At 36.9% G+C, this 27518-nt stretch overlaps 3 protein-coding genes across 5 annotated transcripts; 2 read left to right on the forward strand and 1 right to left on the reverse strand.

Annotated features, from left to right (window-relative positions):
• Positions 1-661: 661 nt before the first annotated feature.
• Positions 662-6518, reverse strand: LOC149024722 (Pyruvate kinase family protein). 3 transcript variants are annotated; one of them, XM_089144922.1, is made up of 4 exons: positions 6383-6518; positions 5843-6109; positions 2490-2951; positions 662-1924 (listed from the first exon to the last, which is right to left on the reverse strand). In XM_089144922.1, the coding sequence occupies exons 2-4, from the start codon at positions 6098-6100 to the stop codon at positions 1112-1114; spliced, it is 1533 nt and encodes a 510-aa protein (XP_089001048.1). In that variant the 5' UTR covers positions 6101-6109; positions 6383-6518; the 3' UTR covers positions 662-1111. The 3 variants fall into 3 exon arrangements, with proteins under 3 accessions (XP_089001048.1, XP_089001050.1, XP_089001049.1); XM_089144924.1 differs by having other exon boundaries at positions 6298-6388; XM_089144923.1 differs by lacking the exon at positions 6383-6518 and adding an exon at positions 6212-6296.
• A 10162-nt stretch (positions 6519-16680) lies between these two features.
• On the forward strand, positions 16681-22665 carry AGAL1 (alpha-galactosidase 1). The gene is made up of 16 exons (XM_089144925.1): positions 16681-16797; positions 16893-17195; positions 18415-18473; positions 19261-19317; positions 19436-19470; positions 19993-20096; positions 20336-20411; positions 20502-20560; positions 20650-20715; positions 20824-20907; positions 21009-21073; positions 21186-21268; positions 21451-21541; positions 21632-21681; positions 21770-21913; positions 22178-22665. The coding sequence occupies exons 2-16, from the start codon at positions 17005-17007 to the stop codon at positions 22268-22270; spliced, it is 1257 nt and encodes a 418-aa protein (XP_089001051.1). The 5' UTR covers positions 16681-16797; positions 16893-17004; the 3' UTR covers positions 22271-22665.
• Positions 22666-23609: 944 nt separating this feature from the next.
• AGAL2 (alpha-galactosidase 2) lies at positions 23610-27468 on the forward strand. Its single transcript, XM_089142987.1, has 15 exons — positions 23610-23828; positions 24082-24140; positions 24231-24287; positions 24647-24681; positions 24769-24872; positions 25018-25093; positions 25219-25277; positions 25403-25468; positions 25557-25640; positions 25858-25922; positions 26187-26269; positions 26376-26466; positions 26571-26620; positions 26819-26959; positions 27065-27468. Exons 1-15 carry the CDS (start codon positions 23653-23655, stop codon positions 27149-27151), a joined length of 1233 nt encoding a protein of 410 aa, XP_088999113.1. The 5' UTR covers positions 23610-23652; the 3' UTR covers positions 27152-27468.
• The last annotated feature ends 50 nt before the right edge of the window (positions 27469-27518 follow it).

Below are 27518 nucleotides of genomic sequence, written 5' to 3' on the forward strand. Positions count from 1 at the left end.
ATCATTTCTTAACACCACAGGGGAGCCATATGCAAAAGAAAGCTTAAACTGGACTAAAAGTGACCTGGACCCAACCTCAGGGGGTCCGGATGAAAATTACCCATTATATAAAAGCTTGTAAATCCATGGTGTGTGTATAGGTAATCTGCTTTATTCTCTATCTTTTAGGCAAAAATTGCAAGGAGCCTCAATGTAGAATCGGATTTAGATTTGTTCTCCTAGAATCGAATTCAACCGAGAAAATGTTTTTGATAACTTTTAACGGTTTGGTTTGGGTGGGGGTTTTTTTAAATTTTTTTTTTTTTTTTTTTTTTTTTTTTTTTTTTTTTTTTTTTTTTCCCCTGTTTTTATTTTCTTTTTTTTTTTTTTTTTTTTTTGTGTTTTTTTTTTTTTTTTTTTTTTTTTTTTTTATAACTTTTTTTTTTTTTTTTTTTTTTTTTTTTTTTTTTTTTTTTTTTTTTTTTTTTTTTTTTTTTTTTTTTTTTTTTTTTTTTCTCTTTCAAATTTTATAGCTAGCAAGCCAGCCCGTCATCTGATAAATGCAGTTAGTCTACATTGTCTAGTTTAATTGAACAAGTATTATCTTACAGAAAATTATAAACATAGACATGTGGGTATACGACTGGCATCCCATCTTCTCAAACTACAGGGGACTCATGTATTTGGTAACCATTACAAAACTCATAAGACTCAGTTACAGATCGAAATATGGGGCAGGATCAGTCACACTTTCTCCCTGCAAATTGGAATTCAGAAAGAAAAAAGATATCCCCCTGAAGCTCATTGTACCATTGTTCCTTCCTAATCGCATTACACCTAGTATATATAGATAAATCAAATACCCCAAAGGCAGCCGGCGAATTTGAAACATTGACAAATCTGCTAAATGTGTAAAAGTACATGCAACCAAGGGGGCTTTAGTAGATGAGGATTCTCTAAATCCACAATGATAAACCAAAAACAGCTGAAGCTACAGAACAAAAATAAATACCCAACCATAGCGAAAGGGATGGGTATCAAATTATCAATATGTCCTCCTGGCAGTAAACGAGAAGTAGAAATAACATAAACTGGTCCCCTTAAGCTAATGCTACCATCTTCACTTGGCATTTCACTTTACCAAACAGATCTTTATGACTGAGGCTGCACCGATACGATGCAGAGCCACAACAGCATCACCAGGCTTGCAAAGTCCCTTCTGTGTTGCAGCTTTAAGTGCAGCTTCCAAAATCACTTCAGTGGATTCTGCATCTGTGGCCTTGGCAGATCCTTCAGCCAGCAGAGGAACAAGGCCCCTGTAGATCAGACTGTGTCTTGCTGGAGACTCATCGCTGACAGTCCAGTCAAATGAATCAGTTGTAAGAACAGGGACCACCACCGAGAGGATTGGGACTGCTGGCCTGTATTTTGCTACTAGTTTGGCTGTCGTCCCACCACGTGTCATCACAACAATGAGGGTAGCCTTAGCCTTGTTGGCGGTTCGGACAGCAGACGAGGCAAGAGACTCCAATGGGCTCATGGGGAGTGGGGTAGACTTGATCATCTCCTTGAAGATGGCTCCATAGTCAAGGGAGGACTCAGCCTCGATACATATCCGGGCCATGGTCTTTACAGCAATCTCTGGGTAAGCTCCGGCAGCACTTTCACCACTCAACATGACACAATCAGTGCCATCAAGTACAGCATTGGCCACATCTGTAGCCTCAGCACGGGTCGGCCGAGGTGACTTGATCATCGATTCAAGCATCTGGGTGGCAGTGACCACCGGCTTGCCCACCAGGTTGCATTTATAGATCATCATCTTCTGGGCAAGGAAGATCTTTTCAACTGGGATTTCCATTCCAAGATCACCACGAGCAACCATGAATGCATCAGTCTCACGAAGGATCTCGTCAAAGTTTATTACCCCCTCCTGATTCTCTACCTTTTGAACAAGCAAAAATAAAGGATGTCAGCATGAGATAGTAAATGAATCTGACTAAAAAAAGACATCCCACACAAAGGAAAACAAGCAACCACCATCAGCCTGTTAATAGAAAAGACAGGTTGCCAAGATTAGGTGGCTGAGTCCTTCAGGCAAACAGAGTAGGTATCATCCCACCCATTTGGGCCTGCTGACAGTCACAAACGGTGAGTGTAAGAGCCAAGCTCAAGGACACTACCATTTAGGAAAGTCAATTGGAGATAGGCAAACCATTTTCCTTCCAAAAAGTACAAGATCAAAAGATCCAGAAAATTATCCAAACCATCCCACAAATACTTTCTTGGATAATTGGCATACAATTTTTACTGTCCAAGAGGAGCTAGCTACCTGAAATCATCTGATCATACTATTGCATTTATCTCCATCAAAGGTTAAATTAAACAGTGTGTAGTAAATACAACTAATGTATAATTTAACATGCAGCTCTATTATGCTTGAAATCCTTAAATTTTCCCCTTCAGTATAAATCCATTATATTATCAAACATTTACACGATTTAACATACCTTTGACATCAACAGAATACGCTTGGCATGAGTTCCAAGAACTTTTCGGACATTGACAAGATCTGAGCCTTTGCGAACAAATGATAAAGCAATCATATCAATTTTGTTGGGAACACCCCACTCTAATATGTCCTCCTTATCCTTCTCTGTAAGTGTGGGAAGATCCACCACTACACCAGGGAGATTGACATTTTTTCTCTCACCTAGCATGGCAGTGTTTTGACAGCGGCATCTCACAGTTCCAGCAGCAGGGTCACAAGACAAGACAGTCAGCGAGATGGTACCATCTGCACAAAGAACAGTATTCCCAGGCTCCAAGTCCACTGGAAGCTTTTTGTAACTCATGGAGATCATCTCCTGATCACCTTTGATGCTGTAATCAGTAGTCACAGTGATTTCCTGCCCCTCTGTAAGTTTGATCGGCTTAGCATCCTTGAGAAAGCCAGTTCGAATTTCAGGTCCCTACACCAAGTAAAAGGAAGTCAGGCACATTCAAAAGTATTTAGAAGATCTGTGTTTTCCAGCTAAGCTCTCAACCACAATTTCCGTCTTTGAGAAAGAATTGGCTCAGCTAACTATTGAAAAAAACATAAATCAGGTCTATAGCAAACCCCCACTAATATCAAAGAACCATGGATAAAAAGTGAGAATTATAATGCTACATTTCACCATATCTGGAGAAACAAGTTGAACATACCAAAGTATTGTCAGCAACAGATGAAAATCTTTTTACCTGGACAGATATATTAGGATTTGGTCCTTGGTACTGGATCACTAAGGAGCTGATAATCAAAATAAAAAATCGGCCAGACCACTGCATATCTTATAATGGGTGGGAGGAGAGAAAAAGATCTCTCTCTTCAACACACATCAATCCATACATAAACTCCTAACTTCTACACAGAAGAAGAATTGACCAGTAAAACAAGGACAATGTAGTTCTGCAATTTTGCAGTCCCAATTTACACCAGATTCTCCTATTAGACCTACTTAAACTAGAGTGTGTATATATACATGTGTGTGCTGGCACTATGCTTCTGTTTGACTTTTGGTAATTAGTCTTGCTGTAGATTTTACTTTATATCAGAATTTTCTTTTAGGAACGTTTTGAAAGACTAGTCTTGTAATATGCTTGAGTTGTAAGACTTCTTTTTCAGGTATCCTGGTAATGCTATCTAATATAAGTGTTGAGATTGACTGTTGAATGTACTTCATTCATTATATCTCACCACGTCTTACTGTAGCCAGCCCCATTCAGTTGTGATAAGGCCAAGGAGTTGTTTTTTGTTGTTTTGATGCATCAAACAGGCAGACAGGACTGTATTATTTTCATCCAATCACCTTTTGTATGGACCCTGCATTACAAATTTAATAATTTTATTACTTAGGCTCTTTGTCTCATCAACCTTTGATAGAGCATATCCTGTATGATGTGTGCTATGTTGATGCACAGACTCAGCAACACATACGCAACAGTTCTTGCATGGTGGACGAGTATCACAAACTACTACTCTAAAAGCATGGATTAGATTAGCATCTTTAAGAATTGGATATTTAATGAGCAAGATTCTAGATATCATGAGGAGGATAAATGTAGTTCAACGGAACAAGAACAGCAGCAAACGAGACAATCAAACTGAACGAAGAATCATCAGTGTGTTATTTTGAGTGTCCAATGGGTTGCATGGGTCATAGGTTTTATATGTTCAAGTTTACTTTAAAATGACCATTCTATAAGCCTAAGCATTAGAATTTCAGCGCTATATGAGATTCAGTAGTTATTTTTGTTCCTTTTAGTCATCAGCTAAGAATACAGGATTTCTGTTTTTGGTTTTTGGAAGTAGACTTCAAATTTTATGTAATAGCAACATTGGAGTAATATTTCTAGAAGAGAGATCATAGAATAGGAGTAATTTCTATTCTTTAAGTGTTTCAACTTGAAATGGTAGCTTTTTTTAATTAATTAGACAGAATTGCAGGCCAAAGGAAAGCATTTGAACATTTTTTTTTTGGGGTAAGAAGAAAGCATTTGAACATAATAAGACAGTTGGTACCACCATGGCCATTAGAAGCAGTTGAGTGGGGTGAGATGCCCTGGGTAGCTTGGATAACTTGTCTAAAACTCAGATATACCTATGTATCCCCCTAAATTTTATGTTTTGTTCCTCAGTTTTTTTTATTGTTCTTAAACCTACAAATCCTAGAAACATCCGAAGTTCCTAATACTAGCAGTGAAATTGTTGGAGATGAGTTCATCTAGGCCAGTTGCAATAAGACTTGAAGATCCCAAAATCACCCTTGTGCCTCTCTATTATTGAAGTAAGCCCATATGCATCTAGAAAATATCTTCACAAGAAAGGGGGAAAGAAAGATCCATCAAATGTATTCATCCAAACCTAAAATCGGTAGAAACTACAAAAGTACTGAATAGCATCCAAAAAATATATAGATAAAGAACAAAATCATTAAAAGAAAGCAGATGATACCAAAGTAAAGTAAGACAATAGATATGTAGTACGCAAGAGGCAAGAGGCAAGAGCCCTTTGATGAAATTCAGAATGGAAGAAAACGTGGCAACATGAACACGCTAAGATCACAAACTTAAAAATTAAGTTGTTGCAATATTAAAAGGGTGCATCTTGTTGCAACAAGTAGGCCAACTTAGAAGTTGTAACCTTAACATTATGCTCCTTTCTTATTCCCAAAAGTTAACTAAAAGTTAATAGGGAAGAACACAAATTTTGAAATAATTTAATGTAGTTGTCATGTGAAATAAGAAATTTACACTCATCAAGGGAGAAAAAAAGGAGCGGTACCAAGAAGGCAAAAGAGTGTTATAATCTTGTTATAACCAACCCTGATTATAAAAACATTTTCCTATGTTAAAATAACTAATTCACATGGCAGTCTCATGTACTAAGTTCGAATGGAGCACTCCAGCAGCAAATTTCTCCTTGAAATCGTCAGAGAATTTGTCATCTTTCTTTTCTCACAAGCCATAGCTCAAACATAACATGTACTAGAGGTGAAAGACGATCATCAAATTATCAGCAAAGTCCAGAGATCAAAGCTCGTCGAACTCCCTAGTGAACAGATGATCCACTTGGCTTAAATATTATAATCTTCTAATTTTCCCTTACAAGTAGATTTTCAGACTAGTTTTTCTTCCTCCACAAACTACAATTTAACTTGAATTAGTATACCATGATCTACCATTAGTTCCCTCCTCAAGTCTCCATAAAACAGATCGTCTGCACAGATCTAAAGGTGGAGGTTACTTTTTTTACCAAAAATAAATTGAAAAGAGCCTATTTTGAACTCAGAGAACATTAAAGAGGAGGGGAAAATCTAACCTTAGTATCAAGCATCACGGCACACAAGATCTGCGTGTTCTGCATGGCGGTTCTCAGATTATTCAAGGTCTCTTGATGATATTCATGCGAACCATGAGAGAAATTGAACCTGGCCACGTTCATTCCCGCTCTCAAAAGCTTCTCGATCATCTCCACAGATCGAGAAGCCGGACCAAGTGTACAAACGATCTTCGTCTTCGGGATACGCCCATCATTAGGAAGCTCCTTCAAAATCCCTTCAATATCAATGTTCGCCATGACAGACCACTGCTCTCAATCAAAAAGAAATAAGATCCAAACCAATGAGAACTTAATATCTGAAATTTGTTATTAAATAGTAAGAACAAAATACTCTGGTCTACTTAAAACCTTCAAAACGAAGAACACAAAAAATGAAACCACGGGTATCAAAAGCCCAATTCGAACGACACGAAATCTAGAGAAACGAGAAAAACCAGATGCTTTTGAAAACTTTGTTCGGCTTCAAGTTAAAACCATCGGCAACGAACAAACCAGGGGGCTCGAAAACCCGCTGCTCACCTTTCCTTCTTCACACCTTCCCCTCTCGCTTTCTCGCTGTTCAAGTTTCCAAGTCGCCAATTTTTTATGTCCTATAAATGGAATAAAGAGTGAGCTGGTCTGGACTCGGTTAAAGCGTGAACATGTTAGAACTTAGAAGGACTGTTGGACTGCAAGATCACTCCACGGGGAAAGAGTTGTAAGGTATTTAAGCGACTATTTGAGGGTGGTGAAAAATGGCACCGGTAAGCATGCGGTTCACGAGTGGAATATCCCCTCGTTAGGCAGCTCCTCCGTTCTTCTACTCGGCTCGACATTTACATTTTTTTAAATAAAAAACTTATTTCTTGATGAAAAAGTAAATAAAATTCCTTTTAGATAAAAATAAAAATATTCTGTCGGGACTAGTTCGCTGTCGCTTAAAATGTAAAGACAATGTTACCCTTTTCTTTAGCATCAATGTTCTTCCGTACTGTCCCAATCAAGACAAAGAAAATTTATTTTCCGTTGAAGTCCCGTATTCTGGATTTTTATTTGCGGCAGCAGCTGCCAGCCGACGGTTCTGATTGAGCCACGTCAACAAACTTTGATTCAACAGTTGAGATTCAGATGGTGAAGTTTAGCTGTAAATATTAATTTTTTATTTTTACATTTTAAGTACTTAAATTTTATCAATTTACAACTTCAAACCCTTCTCTTACCCAACCCCAAAACTCTCTCTCATTTTGCCTTTTCACACGGACGCCGATGCGATTTGGGAGCAGATTCCGACAAGCCAAGAGAACGTGATCTTTTACTCCGTTGAAATAACCCCATCATCGGTTATTTGAACTCAATCTCAAATATCTTTTAGAAATAGTAAGTTTCTGTATTTTAAACCGTTGCTAGTTCAAAAATTGGAAAGAACTTCCATTCTTGGAACCCAGAACTCAGAAAGGCTACCACAAGAAGAGTTACCAACGAGAACCCCCAAAGCCAAACGGACCTCATACGCGAAGTGAAGCAGCAGAGGAGAGCAGAGCACTCAGTGAGAATGCTAACAATGGAAAAGCGAGCAAACAGAAGAAGGTCACTCGCACAACCAACCCCCTGCAAGTCAAAACGATGGCTGCCGCCAACAATCCGCGAAGCGCGTGACCGCCGTCGCCGCCAATACAACCCCAGAAGAACCCAGATTGGAGGTAGGCCTCGCACGGAGCACAATGTAATCGAGATTAGGCGAGGAAGAGATACGGCAAGCTCGAGATGAAGCGCGCCGCGAGCGCAGAGGAGTACCAACCAACCACCAAAAGCGACCCGACAAGGGTGCAAGGGTAGGGGAAGAAGACGCGGAGAGACGAACCCGGGCAAGCGAAAACAAGATGACCACGTAATAACAGGAAACACACGTATCGAGTTAGCTGATGAAGACCACGCCGGAAATTGGGGTTTTTGATGAGTCATTTGGAACGAACAGTGTCGCCAGTGGTTGAATTCAGACAAGGACCTGTTATTGTAAATTAAAAAAAGTTTTAAGGGATTAAAGTGTGAGAACAAAATTTAATATTTACAATAACCCCTCATTGTTTAAATCTAGATCGTTCATTTTTATTTTGATGACGTGGCTTAATCAGAGCCATCGGCAGCAGCAAGCAACTACTGCCGCAAATTAAAATCCCCCGTATTCTAGGTTTAAACTTGGAATGATTCCATATTTCACGCAATATTATACCGTGGTCCAGCGGTCCAGTTCATACTGACATCGTTATAAATTTGTAAGGTAGATGAAATGATCATAATATATTTTTCTTAAATTAAACAAAATAGTTTTTCACACGGCGCTTGTTATTGTAGCCTAAATTACATAGCGCTCACTTGCCAAATTACAAGTTACCATTATTAGGCTTTTAACATAGATTCTGACATTTTGATAAGTAAAGTGCAAAATGACTCCAATACCCTCTAGGTTTAAAATGACATAATTACTCTCATTTAATACTCTTTTATACCCAACACCTAGGTGGGTGAAGGGAGAAATGCATCTTCTACCTACACCTCGCTGGAAATTGTCCACCTCCGCCGCCGAAAACCTATTTTAAATCTTATAGATGGATGAAGGGAACCCTTCATTCATCTTATTCATTGAAATCCATAAGAAATCACCCACCACAAAAAGGTAAAAGAAAAAGGAATGCCCACCACCACCTCGCTTTCCCTCTATCAGAAATCACTTGCAAATGCCCCCATTCGACCTCATGGGAAAATCCAACATTACATTTTCTTTTTTACATTCTCTTGAGGATTTCTTCTTCATAGACTTGTGGTTTTTGGTTTTTGAAAATAGGATATAGGGGGTAAAATTAGAACTATACGTTTATGACTCAATTTTGAAATATAATTTAAATTAATATGAATTTAAGTTATTTTAACACACAAGGGATAATTTAGTCATACTATGAATTTAATTTGAATCTTAATAATAGTCCCTCTGACGGAGCTAGACCCCGACATAATATTTGCAACAATAAGGATCCAAACCGGCTTTAAGCCCAAAATAAGGGACTAGAAAATCTTTTAAAGAAAATAAGGGGAAAAAAATGTATTGATGGCATATCACACCCCCACAAGGAATATATTTTTAAACTCCTTAAATATTCATAAATTATCCTCTCTATAAGGGGGTAGATATTTTTAAAGGAAGAGTTACTCATGTCAGATTGCTGCCAGTTTTGGACAAGATTAAGAATCGGCTATAAGGGTGGTGTGAAAAGTTGTTATCTTTAGCAGGTAGAGTGGAGCTGGTACGCTTAGTTATTTCTAGCATGCCGATTCATAATTTTTCAGTGTATTGATGGCCTAGTTCTATTATTTCTCAAGCAAAGGTTTGGATATGTAACTTCATTTGGACAGGGAGTATAGAGGTTGTGAAGAAGGTTACAGTGTCTTGAGCAAAATTATGTACTCCAAAATGTGAGGGTGGTTTGGGTATTCGGAGATTAAGAGATGTCAATTTTGCATCCTTATGCAAGTTGGCTTGGATAATTAAACATTAACACTCTGGTTTGCTCACTTTTTAAAGGGGAAGATAGTGGACAAAAAGGGAAATTTAAAGATTTATAGGCAGTAGTCATCTTTGATGTTGGGATTGAGGAAAGTTTGGGGTTTTGTTCAAGCTCATGAACAGTGGTCAATTGGAGATGGTCAGAATATAAATTTATGGTTTGACAGATGATTGGAGAATTTTACCATTGTAGACTATATTGGTATTCCTCTAGATCTAAAGGGTCATTTGAAATTGACTGTTGCAGATTGTTTACAGCAAGGGGAGTGGAGATTTTCGTCAATGGACAATGCCAAATTTCAGGAGGTAATCTCTCTTATTATGTTATATTATGTTCCTTGTACTGGTTTTGGTGATGTCTATCATTGGCAAAGTTTGGTGGGGGGAGAGTTTTTTTTCGATCGGCATTGGACTTCTATCGTAGAAAAGGAGAACAACTGGATTGGGCAAAAAGTATTTAGAAGACTTTTTTGTAGCTTAGACAACAAGTTTTCTGTTTGAGACTTTTTCATGATAGGCTACCTATTGATGCCTTGTTGACCTGGAAAGGGATTATGCTGGCCTCTCGTTGTAATCTATGTGGTAAAGTTTCAAAGGACATAAGACATTTCTTTCTTCACTGCTTATTTCCACGTGGATGTGGAAAATTTTGCTAGCAAAGTTTGGTTATAGCTGGACAGTAAAAGATTCAATTGTAGAGTCGTTTAAAGCTTGGAAACACCAGGCTTCACAATCTCCTTTTATGGACTGTTTGGATTAATGGATGTTGTTTGCTTTTATACTTTATTTGGATGGTCCGCAATCAAATCCCGTTTGAAAATTTAAATTGCAGGACTGATGAAGTAGTGAGTTTAACTTTTTCAAACTTAGTACAGTTTTGCTTTAAAATGGATGGGAGAAAAGTAACTCCTACCATTTTTTTGGATGCAAGAAGATTAGCCTTCACTGCTCTGTCTTTAGTGCTGCTCTTCCACAAGAAATTTTTTGGTGACCTTCCTGCTATAGGATGGGTAAAACTAAATATTGATGGGTTTTCTTTAGGTAATTCAGGAAGGTCTGGCGGTGGAGGAGTATTTCGAAATGAAGTTGCTGTAGTAGTTTTCAATTTCGGTATTTTTTTAGATATTAAAACCAACTTTGAGGCTGAATTGAAAACTTTTATTCACGGATTACGTTAGGCAATGCATTTACAATTTACAAATTACAAAGCTTTGGGTAGAAAGTGATTCAAAAGCTGTGGTGACTTTAATATAACAGAAGAAAATACCTTGGTATATTTTTCATATGTGGAGAGAGTTACAAGAATATTTGCTGACTATAGATTGGAAGATTTCATATTGCTATCGTGAAACTAATACAGTGGCAAATTTTTTGGCAAATTCGGCAGCTAGGACAGGAACTTTTGATATTAACATTTATTGGTCAGCTTCAATCCTTAATGAACTTGATGTGGATGCCTCTAGACGTCCTAGATTTCATTTGATGAGTTAGTGATTTTTTAATCTAAGTAAGAACCAGTGAGGAAGGGTGTATTGGGGGCAACAATTGTTGCGAGTAAGAGAGGTTGGTTCCTTATAAGGTTTTAATTGATGTATTTTTAATATTTATTCTTCGTTTAATATAATGATCTTTTTAGCAAAAAAAAATTATCCTCTCTATAAAATTGGAAAATCACATGATTATCCATTTTTTTTATTTTTCTTTCTAAAGTAGCTATTCATGTTTTTTTTAATAAAACTACCCAAATTAAGTTTGGACTTACAAAACTAATTAAAAAGTGATCTTTTTTTGGTTATCCCTTTGGATTCCCCTCCCCCCTTAAAACTAATAGTACCAATATATTAAGCAACCATCAACTTCTTCCCTCCATTCTTATTTTCTTTTGTTTTCTTTTCATTGCTTCCATTGCTTTCATTGCTTCTGAAAAGATTATAAAAAAAAAAAATAATAAATAATTGTTTTGGTTAATTTTCAAAACTCAAAGTCAATTTTGACTAATTTTGTTAACTAAATTATATAAATTTTTTTTTTTGAAAATAGCTAATGATGTAATTTTTTTCCTCATAGAATTGAATACCAAACTAAATAGGCAAACTTTTATTCTTCTATATTCAAAATCATATTCTCAACCACTACAAAATTCAATAATAACAAAGTGCATGAAAAGAGGACTGTCTCATGATTCCGATTCAAGTGGCTATGGTCCAAAACTGAGGGTAAGTTTTGTACTTTGATTTCATTTCAAATGAGTTACCATTTATGATATGGTGCTTAGGTTTTTTTTTTTCCTTCCATTTTTTTGTTTTGGAAAAAGGAAAAAAAAAAAAAAAAAAAAAAAATCTCCTCCCTTTTCTTTCTTTTCTTCTTCTTCTTCATTTCAAACAGTTAATAGTATGTTAGATTTGAACCCAAAAAAAATTAGAATATTAAATCCATGGTTCCTCGTGTCGGCAATATATCGTCGACACAAGGCGATATTTCGACTGTCGCTGGGGGGTGACACGACACCCCCCAGCGACACTGACAGAACCATAAGTTATGCATATCATGTCTCATCATTTCACTTCTCTTAAGATTATCTTAGGTTAATCTTTAGCTTTTCTAATTCATTCAATTTGGAACAATTCATTTCGTTTCTTCGTACAAAGAATAGAAAATTTTTCTTTATTCTCTCAATGGTCTATGAACTTTTATTGAGTTTGGATCTTCTCCTTGTGAAAAAGAAAAAAACCCTATGATCCCAATTCCTCACCCTCTATTGTGTGGTTCAAAATTGTACAAGGAGCACATTAATTATTTTCCCCGATTGACGAAAAATAGTACGAACTCGAACCAAATTTGGAAAAGAGATAAAACCCAACAACCTCAAGTTTATGATTGAGGAGTTGATGAGGTGAGAGTCATAAAGGCATATGCTTCACCAATTCATTATCATCAACGCCATCTAGATTTTTCATCGAACCCCAACCAAAAGTTGGGCAACTTTTGGCAACATGTCGCCCGAGTCGCCGTGTCGCTAGGGTCCGACACGGCGACACGGGTCAACATGTCGAACCTTGGTTAAATCTAGAAACCCAAAGTAATTGTAACAGTTCAGGGTTATGACGGTGTAGGCATTTAAATGGTTCAGTCTGGGTGGTGGTTTGGTCAAACCAGTTTGGACTAATGGATCATTAAGCTCAAATTCGATCGTTTTTCAATACTCAGCCCCATGGCTCGTCCGGTAAGCTTCATTTTGGGTCAGGTTGGACCTTAAGGGACCGATTTAGTTTGGCCCAAAATTGAAACCCTGGAAAATTTGTGTATCCACAATTTCTTAGATCTTAGTGAGTTATAAGAAATTTTCAGAGATGGACAGCTGCTATCTCTTTGCTCAAAAGCGTTGAGTGTAAAGGTCGGTTGACCCAATAATGAATTGTAGCCTTGCTAGAAATAGTCAGCTTCATAATGTAGGTTTTGCTGTTTTTGAATATATGATCCCTAGCATTTAAAATTGGAGCTCCCCATCCTCCATGACTGGAGATTTAGTGGTCATTGCTATGGATTCCTTGCTACTCTAGCCAAAAGAAGAAGGAGAATTACTATGGCTGATCTTTTCATAATTACCATTATAATGAATATATTGTAGAACGTTCTAGGAAAAAAGAAGAAGAGTTTTTTTTACTGATGGTTCCCTTAAGTGGGGTGAAATTAAAGACACCTCCTTTTTTAAGTGTCAAATATCACTAGTAGTCCAGTTCAAAATCAATGGTTACCACACTTCAACAAATTGGTTTGATTATGTTTAGTAATTCAAAATTTGAAAGTGAAATGATAGAAATGTCCTTAAATGAAGTGTTATGATTAAATTGCCATTCCATACCCAACCCTTAGGTGAATCACTTCACCCATCTTCTTCCTACACCTCGCTAGAAACTGTGCCCCATTGCCGGAAACCACCACACCCCCTCCCCCTATCGGCGACCATTGCACCCACCTTCCCCCCTCCCCTTGCTGGAAATCACCCATTGTTGTCCCCTTTCGCCCTAAACCCTAATAACTACCACCCACCACCGGATCGGAAGAAGGAAGTTGAGTTCACTAATCAAAATACATTGTCAATGAATCGTGACCAAGAAAGAAGAAAAACCACAATCATTACCCCCTTCAACCCAATAATCGTCTGAAACTCAGAATATAATGAGAACCAGATATCACACGGAGCTCGAATTTCTCCCACCAAAATCAACCAAAATGAACAATTGAAACTTTTGATCCTTTCCAAAGGAAAAAGGATGATACTTTTTCAGATCCCTTGTCCTTCACAAAATGGACATCTTACCGAGTTGTGATTATCAAAGCCACTGGTGATGGATTTCTAAGTCCCCCTTCGCTAAATCTCTTATCTTGCTTGTCCATTTTTTGTTTCTATATAATCTTTTTTGAGTTCGGTCTCTATAATCTTTGATTCTGAACACGCTGGTAATTGTTATATTGCTCAAAACCTTTCATATTTGCTTTTGAAAAAAAAAAAGGAGAAATACCAACACTTAGGGATCCAGATCAACTAAAATCTAAAGTCATTTTCATAAATTTTACTTCAAAAGTGAAAATTCAACATACTTGCAACATTGGAATCACAAAAATAACTTTTCAGTAATCTCGAAGAAAAACCACAAGCCATGCCTATAATACCCACATCCCAAAATTTCGATCCAATGAGGTAATGAGATGGTTCTTCCCCCAATGAATCGGGAGTCAATCACTTATAACCGGCAAAGGGAACTCCAAATACCCTACATAAAGAAGTTAATTTTAACAGTACGATATTGGAGCTAATGACTGCGAGCTTAGCACTGGTAGTGGTACCTCAATACCAAAGCTGCCGAATGTGAGTTGAGACTTTAGCCAAATCTTGCCAAAGACTCTTTCTTCTGCTCTCTTGGGAACTAGTCCTAAGTATAAGGAAACTGACATATTGATTTTTTGATAAATCCAAAGGATTTTGATGATAATATGAAATGAAAACAGATTCCAAATTTGAGATGTGTCAAAACGATCCTACAAACAATGGAATTAAATTGAATATATATATATACACATACACACACACCTTGCCACATTGAGTGGTGAGGTGGTGAACATTGGGAAGTAAGTAAAAAAGATGGGAAACAATTAAGGAGGAGGAGGTGGCATGTTGTTGCATATCATGGAAGAAAATATTTGGCAATTTCTGACAATGTATATTTGGCACATGAGCACCTTCATTTTCTTAAGAAGTTTCAATCCAAATCAGGATATATGGTTCTAAGACTTGACCTTTGTAAGGCATATGACAAATTAGAATTGTCCTTTGTTGAGGATACTTTAAAATACTTGGGCTTCAACCAGTCAATGGGTTCTATGGGTTATGCACTGTGTTACTATAGTCAAATTAAGGTTAATGGGTCCCTTTCCCGTATTATTTCCCCCCATAGAGGAATCATATAGGGTTGCTGTCTTAGTCCTTACATTTTTATCCTATGCCAAAAGACCCTTCCCCAAAGACTTAGTGTTGATAGAGGGATTCTCAAACTGCTTGGTATTAGGATATCTTTCTGTGGCCCAAAAATTAATCACCTCTTCTTTGCTCATGTCTGCATGTTATTCTCTCATGTCTCACGTCAAAATGCCAATACTATCACCACTATTTTTCAAGAACATGAGCATGTGTCAGATCTACACATTAACCCAGACAAATTAGCAGTTCTATTTTGTAAAACGACCCCCTCAAATCTTAGGTTGGATATAGGGATGCTAGTGAGGTTAAAAGAAGCTCAATCCCATGGAACCTATCTTGGTTTGCCATCCTCCATAAGCAAATCTAAGGTACAAACATTTTCCTTCATTTTGGATAGAATTGACTCAAAGAGAGGGAAGCTTCTATCTCTAGGGGGAAAGGAGGTCTTGATTAAGGTGATTGCATTTGCCTTACCAGTCTATGGGCATATCTTGTTTTTTGATCCCCAATGAAATTTGCCATAGCATGACCCAAAAAATCAAGAATTTTTGGTGAAAAAATGACCTAGGAAAATGAATATACTGGGTTAATTGAGAAACTCTATGCAAAAGCAAAAGAGAGGGTGTCTCGGATTTAGAGATGTTCATTGTTTCAACAAAGCTCTCTTAGCAAAATAAAATTGGAGATTGTTAACTAAACCAACACCCCCGGGGGGCCAGGAGGGTGGTAAAAAAACGGGGGGGGGGGGTTGATGAGGGAATATCCCCCTCGCTCATGAGGGTAGAGTGTTTTAATTGAGAGGGAAATCCTAAGGAGGGCACATTGAGATAAGTAGGGAATGATCAACATACTAACATTTTCACACCCTACCCAGCTGAATCCGATCATACCCAAATATAAGTTTTAGTGTGTTACAAATACGAATAAACTAAGGGTTGAAAATGCGCCAAGCTGTTTATCCTTTCATTGACTTAAGAGTGTTAGGGACTAAGTTGAGATCTCTAGAATTCTAGAAATATAGATTTTTTTTCCCTTTTGGGTAAAGGGCGTTTTTTATATATTAGGAATAGAGATATTAAATATACCATCAACAAGAGTTGAATCCACAATCTCTTCACTGAAAAATGTGGGTCAGTATCATTCAAGTAACTCTCGATGGTATATACATGGAGATCAGGTCTAGCCAATTTTGAAAGTAAAATGGAAACACATGGAAATTTGGAATTTGGTCTAACCAATTTTGATGGTAGAATAGTCAGTACATGTAGATTTGGAATAGGTTACAGTCTACAAAGATGATGCGAAGTAACCTAGACTCAATTAAATTTCTCTTTTCCAAATCTACGTTCCTACAAGATGATGCAACTGTAACCCAGAAGGCCAGAACCAATCCAATTTCTCTTTTTCAACTCTCCAATTCTTCTGACGTTGGGCGGGTTGAGTTGTGAAATTTTGTCCACATCCAGATCCACCACAATTTTCAACCTTAACTTTCAGATTCATATTATTTTTTTTATAATTGGGAGATAAATATTCACTTTATCAAGTATAATATAATAATAACAATTTCTTTAACTCTTTAGTCAGCAAAGAACGGGTGGCACATCTTTGTTGACTTAGACTATTCTGGAAGCCTTTGTTACGTTGGGGTCAGGTTGATTGGTGGAATCAAAGGCACAACAAAAGAAAGGACCACAAGTCCAAGGGACAGTGAATTTGACACTGACGGAGGACTACTACTACATAGATGGTGCGTGGATTGTGGTGATCCTCTCCCCTTAGCGTTCCCCTTTATTCTTTCATCGACATTTACATGAATGTGGAAGAGGTCGGTAGAAAAAACAACCGTCAAACCATGGCATCTTGCTCAATGGGATTCGATCCGAGATCCATTCGTGACGGAAAAAGCCAAAAAAGGTAGGCATTGACAGTTCATTTCATTGTATCGAAATCGAAATGGACATTATCCGGATTAAAATAACATCTTAATTCAAATTTCTTTCTATTAATAGGACATGTGGTTTCCTCCCTCCTTAGTGGTATTGACGGTAGTGTGGGGGGACTGGAGTGACTTGGTGCGGCAAGGATTTGGATTTTGAGGAGGAAGAGAGAAAGAAAGAGAGAATGGAGAAAATCAAAGAGCTAGGGTTGATTTTCATACTGGCGTGGGCAGCGGCGTTGTCTGCCTCTGCCTCTGCCTCGGCCTCTGCCTCTGCTTCTGCAGCACCGGCATCCAGAAGAGCCTTAGAATCGGAAGGCAAAGTTTACAGGCGCAGTCTGCTAGCTAACGGCCTCGGCAAGACTCCTCCAATGGGGTAATTTTTTATGTCTTTTCTCTCTGTTTCTTTTCTCTCTGTTTCTTTCTTTCTTTCTTTCTTTCTTTCATTGTTAGATTCATTTCACAAAGAGAGATAGTGAGAGTGAGTGATTTTGAGTGCTGCAAATGAAGCATTGAAGTGTGGTTTCGAGTGCTGCAAATAAAGAATTGAGTATTCAGTACAAGTGTCTCAATTCAGTACAAGTGTGGGTGTGGGGAAGGCACCGACTTTCCTCGTTTATTTCAGTTTTTTGTTTTTTTGGGGCGGGGTGGAGAGATTCTTTGGTCCAGCTTATCATTATTTTGATGCATTCCTGAAGCTTCTTTCTTTTTGTGTCTAATCACCGACAAAGCATCAAGTAAGTTTTTATTTTTCTTTTCCACCCGATAACAAATGGCATCAACCATTTATTTTCGCTGTTTATAAGGCTGCGTTTGTTTGCTTAGAATAATTTGTTTGGTTGTTTTGGGGCCGGGGAGCTCGTCATATGAGGCCAACTTTTACACTTTAAACTTTTTTAAAATTTTACAAGATGTATGGTATTTTGAAAAAAAATGTGAAAAAAATGTAAAAGTGAAACTCACAATTAACATTTTTTCATAAAATTCTTTCACTTCCCTTCTTCTTTTTTTTTTTCTTCACCTCACTACACATGGACCCCACATGGACCCTACGTGTTTTTTTTTCCACCTACCTTTGCAAACAAAGGCAGCCTAAAATCCGATCCATCACCCCTCTCCTTCCCATGAACCCTGCCATACATTTTTAGGTGGGCCTCATCTATTAAATAAGGGGTAAAACAGTCATTTTGCTCCCACTGACTATTTTTCTCAGAGAATTTCTCTCTAATTTCTTTTGATACTTTAGTCAAGTTTTATAAAGAAAAATGTGAGAAGTTCTACCCCAGTCTGCCAACCTATGTACTCTAATTTCTTTAATCTATCCACAAAAATAAAAGTACTCTTAATCTCTTTAACTTTCAAATAGTTTGTGGTGTATGTGGCGCTACAAGGAAAAAAAATAATTTTTAATATTTTTTTCTTAAAATTTATCACTCTAAATCTGTGGGTCCTCTGTGATTTATGATCAATAGCAGTTGGGAGCACTCGTGCGAGAGATGATCTGGACTCTCCAAACAGCACATAGACTTTTCAACCCACCATTTGACTTTCCCTTTGTTTTTCTTAATGTATTTCTTTTATATATCTTTATATAGGTGGAATAGTTGGAATCACTTTAACTGCCAGATTGACGAGAAAATCATCAAGGAAACTGGTATGCCCTATTACTCTCTTTTATTAAAATAAATCCTAGAGCATTCTTGTTTCCAAAAATAAATATTCTTCTAGAATGATGATATTTTCTCTGGGGAGGGTAGTTTATGAATTGAAATATCTGTACTCTACAGAGAATAGAGAGATAAATACAGGTGATGCTGACATAGTTCACATTTTTAGACTTATTATTTACAATTATTTATGTGAAAGCCTGTCGATGAGTGCGGAATAAGATATGAAATTTGTGTTACATCACATTTGTGTAGCGCGTTCTTTTACTTCTTAAGGAAAATGAGAATTTTCTGTGGCTCAATTTTAGAGCCCTGTAACTTATGCCTTAGTAAATGAAGGGAAGTAAAATAAAATCATTATTAAAGTGGGAAATTTTGTTACTTTCATCTCACATCACTTTATATTTAAATCCAAAAAACCTTTATCTACGAATCTTAGGTTCTATTTTACTCTGAAATCATATATCCCTTTCATTTGAAAAGTTAAAAAAAAAAACACTAATTAATTATAATTTCAATATAAGAGAACTTGAGATAACACAATTAATTTTGAAGATATATATTTATTTATAATTCTCAAATTTAAAAGAACATTCTCTTTTCTTTTCAGGACTAATTATATTAACCTTTCCTTTGCTTGCAGTTAGATGGAGTTGAAAGTAAATCATAATTTTTTTTTTTTAATATCTTCTGTATCCAGTTATTCATCCATTCATTTCATAGCCTCTTTTACTTTGTTAGTAATGTTTCTAACTATTGTTATGATTTTAATAGCCGATGCTATGGTTTCAACTGGGCTTTCGAAGCTTGGCTACGAGTACATAAATATAGGTGTGTTATGCTCTAATCCATTCCTTCCCCCCCCCCCCCCCCCCAAAAGCTTTTGTGAAATTATAGTCTCGCTTTACTGGTTTATGTAGCTAACTGTTACACCCTTTTTTTCTTTCAGATGATTGTTGGGCTGAAATATCTCGTGATGTCAAGGTTTGCTTGCTATTTCTCTATTTTATTTTATTTTATTTTATTTTTTGGATTTCATAAGTTTTATGGGAATGATAGGTAAAATGCCAGTTCGTAAGATCAGTTGCAGGAGCACCATCTAAGCTACCCCCACTAACGTTATGTTTTTCCATTGGACCCTTCCTCCAAGGAATGAATGTGTACACCGTCCTCTAGCTGCTCCTCGCCCAAAATTTATTTATGATCTAACTGTAATTCTGATCGTTCTACCAAAAATAAGCTGTACTGCTGCTGATTTTAGAGATTTTAATTGAGTTTTATCAAGAGAAGCCAATAATATTTTCTGATCTTCTTAGTTTGCTCAATAAGTGGGAAAAAAGGCATATTGGTTTCTTGATAAAATAGCAAGAAACAATAGATTTCTGGTTATGTTATGACTTCAATATGTAACATGATAATTATTTCAGTAACCAAATGATCAGTCTGAATCTTTCAACATGGGTAGCAGCCAAATGGGAACTGTTAATCTATTGTTTTCAATTTCAGGGTAATCTAGTTCCAAAGAAGTCAACATTTCCATCGGGCATCAAGTCTTTGGCTGACTATGTTCACAGCAAGGGTCTGAAGCTTGGCATTTACTCAGATGCAGGGTAAGTGCAATAGATTAACAAATAGACTTCTCAATTCATTAATTCAATAACCCATTTTGATCTGATTCTCCATTTGTAGTGTTGTTCTCATCACTTATGTCTAATATTCAGATCTTATGATTCAGAACCTGTTTCTTTTCTCTTTTGTTTTTTATATCACAAGTCTAGTGGTTTAATTTTGTACTAATAATGGATATGACATGAGAACAAATGAAGCTTAATATTTATGGATTTGGCAGGTATTTTACGTGTTCTAAATTAATGCCTGGTTCACTTGGTCATGAAGAACATGATGCAAAAACTTTTGCTTCATGGGTATGTTTCATTCTTGCTAACATAATTCTGTTTTAAAAGTAGTTGGTATTAGGAAAAATAAGCTAGTTTTGTTTACTTGCTGTAATGCAGGGGATTGATTATTTAAAGTATGATAACTGCAACAATGATGGTTCAAGGCCAACTGTTCGGTAATACCTTTCAATCTTTTAAGGGGGCCAAGGGGTTGCTTTTAGTCTTCTTCAAACTCTTGAGTGCCAACTAAGATAGTTTTCTACAGGTATCCTGTAATGACCCGAGCTTTGATGAATACGGGCCGGCCAATTTTCTTTTCTCTTTGTGAATGGTAGCTCTTTCTGGATTTGATTATTTCCTTTATCTCCTATGAACCTTTATTCCTTTTAGTGTAGGATGAAGCCTTTTAACAAGGTTGCACTATCCTTTTATTGACTAGGGGAGATTTACACCCAGCTTTATGGGGTGCTAAGGTAGGAAATAGTTGGAGAACTACTAATGACATTGCTGATACATTTGACAGGTAAAATATTTTGATATTAATTTGATTATTTTCTTTGTTTTGGTAACATTAATACATTTTTACGGAAGAAAATGAGAATTTTCCCCCTTCAATCAATACAGTATGATTTCCAGAGCTGACATGAATGAAGTCTATGCTGACTATGCAAGACCTGGTGGTTGGAATGGTTAGTTGATTGCTAATTCAGACCTAGCTTTGAAATTACTAAGAAAATTTTCTTTTCAGCTAATTGCTTTTAAGGCTTTGTTTTTATAGATGAAGTTACATCTTCTGAACAGATCCGGACATGCTTGAAGTTGGAAATGGTGGGATGACAAAAGATGAATACATAATTCACTTCAGCCTATGGGCCATGTCTAAGGTACCATTGAGGTCTCCTCTGTGTTATGTTCCCTACTATTTTCTTCTTTATTTTTTTTGTTAAAATGTTCTGTGCTATTTCCTCCACATCTTATAATAGTAGGCATTCAACCATGCCTTAGTTATGTAGATCCTCATACCAGAGAAGGCTCTCCCTTTACTTATTTATAATGATTATCATAGGCTCCCCTCCTCATCGGATGTGATGTGCGAAATATTACCAAGGAAACCATGGAGATAATTGGCAACAAAGAGGTCATCAATGTAAACCAGGGTAATGAATGCATCAACCATTTGATGACTGAGTTAACTTTACCCTGTATTTCTCTAAGCTACATATATGCTCTGGGTGTATGTTGTGCAGATCCACTTGGTGTTCAAGCAAAAAAGGTTAGAATGGAGGGTGATATAGAGGTAAATGAGTAAAAATACTATCTGAAATCTGTTGTTTCTGAATGGGTTAGTAAATAGGCACTGAACTTTGTTTTTCTTGTGTCAAAAGGTTTGGGCGGGACCCCTTTCAGGCTATAAGACTGTAGTACTCCTACTAAACAGAGGTCCATCCCCTCGTTATTCGATTACAGCCCTTTGGGATGACATTGGCATCCCTCCAAATACTGTTGTAGAAGCCAGAGATCTTTGGGAGGTACTTCAACTTAGCCTTATTGTTACATCTCCTTTGTCTTTTCTTTTTTTGGTGAAGACATCTCCTTTGTCTTGTTTATATGAATTTAGGTTGTTTTGGTATTCCTTCTTAGAATAGATTTCGGGTTTAGAATCAGTTCTGGATTTTGATTTATTCACTTCTAAATGAGTTCTAGACCCAGAATCTATTCGAAGAATATATACCAGTAGACACTGCTAGTTTTTCATCTAGTTGACTAATGCTTTGCTTTGATGTCTCATGCAGCACAAGACATTGATCACAAAATTTGTAGGGAACATTACAGCCATGGTCGATTCCCATACAAGCAAGATGTATGTGTTGACACCAACTGGTTAGAGTTTCAGCAATTTTGGTGGAGACTGACTGCAAGTTCTCGCCATTGTTACGCGATCCAGCTAAGATATAAAGAAGAGAGACAAATGGTCGGAGTGTTGAATGAATAATACAAATGTATTCACAATAAATGAACAAATAAATGCCAGAGAGAAGGCTGCCTGGAAAATTGTAGGAATACTGCTTAGTCTGCTTTTCTCAATCAAGAGATCTTGGGTACAGTCTTTACTAAGAGATAGATTATTATAAACTAATGTCATTCAAGGGAATAAGTTCAAAGGATTGGAACAATTGACAAAGATCATCACCTCTGTTTGGACTTGATCAATGTGTCTACAAGACCTTTTATAGAAGATTTGGATGCAGTCTTTCTTGGGATACTAAAAATAATTGTGAGATGTCTTTTAAAGCGGTGGTTGGTGGATCTTTGTATAGCTAGAGGGAAAAGCATAAAAAAGCCAAGGATTAGTAACTAGTGAAACTGTAAGAGCTCAACCAGTTGGGCCAACTTGGCGAAGAATCCACTATGCTATTGAAGGATCCTGGATGAATGAGAAACTTCAATACTGAATAGATATTTGAGTTTTAATAATTGATAATTGCTAAAACCCTTTTTTGAGTGAAAATTAAGTGTTGAAAACATGTGTCTAGCTAATTGTGATTGTATCCATTCTCTAGTGGTTAAAATTATCACATCATCTTTCCATGTAGGGCAAGGAGGCAAACTAGGCAAATTTTCTTATATAGTGACTGAAAAAAAATCTATTGAAGGAGCTTTTAATGTGATTATGGTCAAGGTATTCTAATAAATGATCTTGCTGTCTAACCTAAATGGAGAAGAAAAACCAGAAGAAACCAGTCTCTTTTTTTTTTTCTAAAAACATTTTTTAGTTCAACTTCAGTGCTGTCCATTGAACAGTTTTAAAAAAAATGCACAATACTGAAGTTAAACTCCGGGGTTGAGGGATTTGTAGAAGAAAAAACTAGGCTGCGCTTGAACTAAAATCAAAGAAAAGACACGAAAAGAGTTGTTCTCATAATGTGCAGCACTGTGTTGCAAATGGTCGAATTCGCTTTACCCAAACAATTTTCGATGATATTTTACCAAAAATTTGAAGTTAGGGTCTTAGTCACGCTGATGCCGTGGAGCAGAATAAATGGCTACGAGTGGACGAAGATTTGGACTTTAACATTAGACGTGCAATCTTACCCACTAGGACCACCACCACCACCGACACGGGTTGTCGCTTTAATCTGCTTTCAATCTGCTTTCAATCTGCTTTGTTCTGAGTCTTCTGACTACTATTAAAGAACCGTCCTCACTCCCCCCCCCCCCCACAAGCTAGAGAACGAACGCTTTGATCACTGTATCTACCCATATTGCCATGGCTCTCATCCCCTCTATGGCACTAGCAATTGTGCTTGGATTCTCAATCACCCTCTTATCCTTCCTATCAATGCCCGCTTCTGCTCGTCTGCTCAACTTTACTTCACCAGTTTTAACAGCTACAGCAAGAAGGAACGTATTAGATAATGACATTGGTCGGACTCCTCAGATGGGGTAAGCTTTCTTTATCTTTCTTGCTCTTTATACATTTGGGTTCTGTTTACTGTGAAAGAATGTGAGGATTAAAGGTAAACAGCTACACTAGTAACAGAACCATTGAAGGCCAAAAGAAGAAGATAGGGGAAATGGTATGCAGCAGCAGCATTCCTTCTCTTTATTCAACTTAATGGGCAAAGTTTGAATCACAATAGAGTAGTTTTCTTCTCAATCACTTCAAGGTAGACTAATTTATTAGTATGGTTATTAGATGGAACAGCTGGAACCACTTCAACTGTGAAATTGATGAGAAATTGATTAGAGAAACAGGTAACATTCTAATACTCTAATTCGTAAGAGATGTTGGTAAGTTAACATTGGACAACTATTAATATGAAATGGATTAAACTTGTTCTGCAGCGGATGCAATGGTGGCAACTGGTCTTGCAGCACTTGGATATGAATATATAAATTTAGGTATTTGCAATTCACCTGTTATTTTAATTCTGGGAACTTTCAAGCGGTACAGTGACTGTCTCCGAGGTGGATTTTCATTACTTGAGAAACCTGCCTATCTTGCGTTAAAAAAAAAGAGTTGAATTTGTTCAAGTTGGTTCTGACTCGATTCTGTGGAATGGCAAGAATCGGTTCAGGTAATTTGTTTGATCCATTTCAGGCTGGATCAAACCAACTTGGATCTTCTCTACCTGTCAACTTATTGAACCAAATTTTTTCTAAAAAGTTTCTGTCCTTCACAATATTTTTGGGTTAGTTCTTTCAAATGATCAATATTAATGATGCTAATGCCCATCATATTTCTTATTGATTTACCTCAGATGACTGTTGGGCTGAGCTTAATAGAGATTCACAGGTACTTTCAAATGTGTTATGTGTATTCACATGTTTAAATATGGGGAGTAATTGATAACTTCTCTTTTAATGTTTCGGCTTCTGACAGGGAAATTTGGTTCCTAAAGCTTCAACCTTTCCTTATGGAATAAAGGCACTAGCAGATTATGTCCATCGCAAAGGACTTAAACTAGGAATCTACTCCGATGCTGGGTATGGAGTCCCCTTTGGAGGCTGGTTTTCTAGTTATCAATTCTTTTAAATACATATAGATACACTGTGACCTCTTGTGTCAGTAAAATTTAACTTGCTTGCTCATATAGCTAAATAATCTCAATGGTTTCATGATGATTTCCAGGACATATACTTGCAGTAAGACCATGCCTGGATCATTAGGCCATGAAGAACAAGATGCAAAAACCTTTGCCTTATGGGTATTGATCAATTGCTTATCTCAATTCAATCAAATGTTACTTCACTAAATTATATTCACGACTCTAATGCAAGTTAAAATGTCACATCTCCCCCCCACCCCAACCCCACCCCACCCAAAATATAGGGAATTGACTACTTGAAATATGATAACTGTAACAATCCCGGTTCCAGCCCAAAGGAAAGGTACCTTAATATCCTGCTAGTCTATCTGTCGGGGAGAAACATCCTCTCCATCTTTCTTTACCTAAAGATCTTATGAATACCTAATAGTTCTTTGTTCCAATTGCTTTCATTATTGATTGAGATAGGTACCCAAAAATGAGTCAAGCTTTACTGAAATCCGGAAGGTCTATCTTTTTTTCCTTATGTGAATGGTAATTTAGTTTTCTTTGACTCCATAAGTAATTGCATGGCATCCCTTGTTCTTGCTGCCTAAGTTTTGGTTTCTTCCTGTAACACTAGGGGGCAGGAAGATCCGGCTACTTGGGCACCCAATTATGGAAATAGTTGGAGGACAACAGGTGATATTGAAGATAACTGGGAGAGGTAAAAACTTCCCTTATAATGTATAAGGCCCAATTGTCTTCTTAAGAATGAATAGAGATGCAACTTTATGGTTTTCACCGAACCCGAAGTACCAATTGCTTTAGTATGCATCTCTCCTGTATCAAATATTTCTCCTGGGAAATTCATACTAGAAAAGTGCAATGCGGTCAAGTTTTATTCTTTTATTGTGAAGAACTGATGTTATTTCTGTGGTTAGTATGACTTCTCGAGCAGATTTAAACGATAAGTGGGCATCTTATGCTGGACCAGGTGGCTGGAATGGTAAAAATAAGCTCAAGTTGCTTTATTAATTGCTGCAATAAGAAGATCATGCAATTTTAATGTTTTTCCACGCCAAGAACCTTTTAGATGTGACAAGATAATTAAAAATTTCCTAGTTATTCAAAATGATATTTACTCCATGTTCAATATATTCATGACTATCATGGGTTTTTCATCTTTGTCATCCGTCATATTACATCAGCAAGTATATGTTGTGAATCATTCTCGATTTGATTTCTCACTGGCTTGAGTTACTATTATTAGATCCTGATATGCTTGAAGTGGGAAATGGTGGTATGACAACAGAGGAATACCGTTCACACTTCAGCATATGGGCATTGATTAAGGTACCAGAAAAACTTTTGAATTACTTTGTTTTCAAGTCCTTAGCATTTCAAAGATGTATCGAATTAAACTTATCTGACTAAAATGGTGTTGCTCTGAATGTGCAAGGCTCCTTTATTGATTGGTTGTGATATTCGAGCAATGGATAAAGTAACCCTTGAATTGCTAAGCAACAAAGAGGTCATTGCAGTAAATCAAGGTATGGCTTCTAAAAATCTTTGATGTTATTCTGAGGAATCTGGACAACTCAGAAATATCTTTCTGAAGCTGTTACTGCCTGATTCTCTTATGATATGTGAATAGATAAACTGGGAGCTCAGGGAAAAAAGGTTAAGAAAGATGGGGATTTAGAGGTATCTTCTTAAACCAATTTACTGTTTCTCACCTGTCCTTCAAGAACTAATTTACTTGGTGGCTGGTGCTAGGCCTACTTAGTGTCTGAAAAACCACTAAATATCTAGTTAGGCCTACCCTTTCTTTCACTTAGTAATTTACACCCATAACCTGGAGAATTTCGTGTCTAACTCATCAAATCATCATCTGCTATGCAGGTTTGGGCAGGCCCTCTTAGTAATTACAGGGAAGCAGTTATACTATGGAACAGAGGATCTTCAAAAGCTCAGGTTACTGCTTACTGGTCGGACATCGGGTTAAAACCATCGTCTGTTGTCGCAGCCAGAGATTTGTGGGAGGTACAATTCGTTTAAGTCCTCTTTCGTTTGATATGCTATCAATTGAAATTTTAATGAATCATATTAATTGGTTTTGTTATGATCTGTGGTTTACATATTCCTCAGCATTCAACTACACCATCTATCCAGGGCCAACTTTCAGCTGAGATTGATTCTCATGCCTGTAAAATGTATGTACTCACACCACAGTAGGAATAGATCATCGCGGTGAAGATTGTGTGTTATCACTTCCATAGAGAAGCAAAGCATTGGCTTTGATGTCATACATATTCATGAACCCGGAAGAGTGTTATTTCAGTTGACAAGGTTCACATAAAGGATGGCATTCAGAATTCCCCCAAGAGAGGGGAAAAGCAAAGGAGCAAGAAAAATATATTACTTAGTTTTTTTTGTAGTTTTTAAATATAATGGATGTATTTTAACTTAGGATTTTATTGAAATTAATTGAGTGCCTATTTTTTGTTTCTATATTAAGAAAGTTTAGTCACATCAGAAACCGAGTTATTGGATCCGAGTTTATTTCCTATGAATTACTTCTATAATAATAAGATACCAAAAT

The sequence above is a fragment of the Hakea prostrata genome, chromosome 2 (genome assembly GCF_041222555.1).
Source record: "Hakea prostrata isolate BN-2017 chromosome 2, UWA_Hpros_2, whole genome shotgun sequence".
Lineage (NCBI taxonomy): Eukaryota > Viridiplantae > Streptophyta > Magnoliopsida > Proteales > Proteaceae > Hakea > Hakea prostrata.

Coding starts and splice junctions, on each gene's coding strand:
- AGAL1 (XM_089144925.1), top strand. CDS start 17,005: ATGGAGAAAATCAAAGAGCTAGGGTTGATTTTCATACTGGCGTGGGCA. Junction 20,412..20,501: donor CAAAAACTTTTGCTTCATGG/GTATGTTTCATT, acceptor GCTGTAATGCAG/GGGATTGATTATTTAAAGTA. Junction 20,908..21,008: donor ATTGCTGATACATTTGACAG/GTAAAATATTTT, acceptor CAATCAATACAG/TATGATTTCCAGAGCTGACA.
- AGAL2 (XM_089142987.1), top strand. CDS start 23,653: ATGGCTCTCATCCCCTCTATGGCACTAGCAATTGTGCTTGGATTCTCA. Junction 25,469..25,556: donor TTTTTTTCCTTATGTGAATG/GTAATTTAGTTT, acceptor CTGTAACACTAG/GGGGCAGGAAGATCCGGCTA. Junction 26,467..26,570: donor GGTCATTGCAGTAAATCAAG/GTATGGCTTCTA, acceptor ATATGTGAATAG/ATAAACTGGGAGCTCAGGGA.
- LOC149024722 (XM_089144922.1), bottom strand. CDS start 6,100: ATGGCGAACATTGATATTGAAGGGATTTTGAAGGAGCTTCCTAATGAT. Junction 2,952..5,842: donor CCGTGATGCTTGATACTAAG/GTTAGATTTTCC, acceptor TACTTGGTGTAG/GGACCTGAAATTCGAACTGG. Junction 1,925..2,489: donor GTATTCTGTTGATGTCAAAG/GTATGTTAAATC, acceptor CTTGTTCAAAAG/GTAGAGAATCAGGAGGGGGT.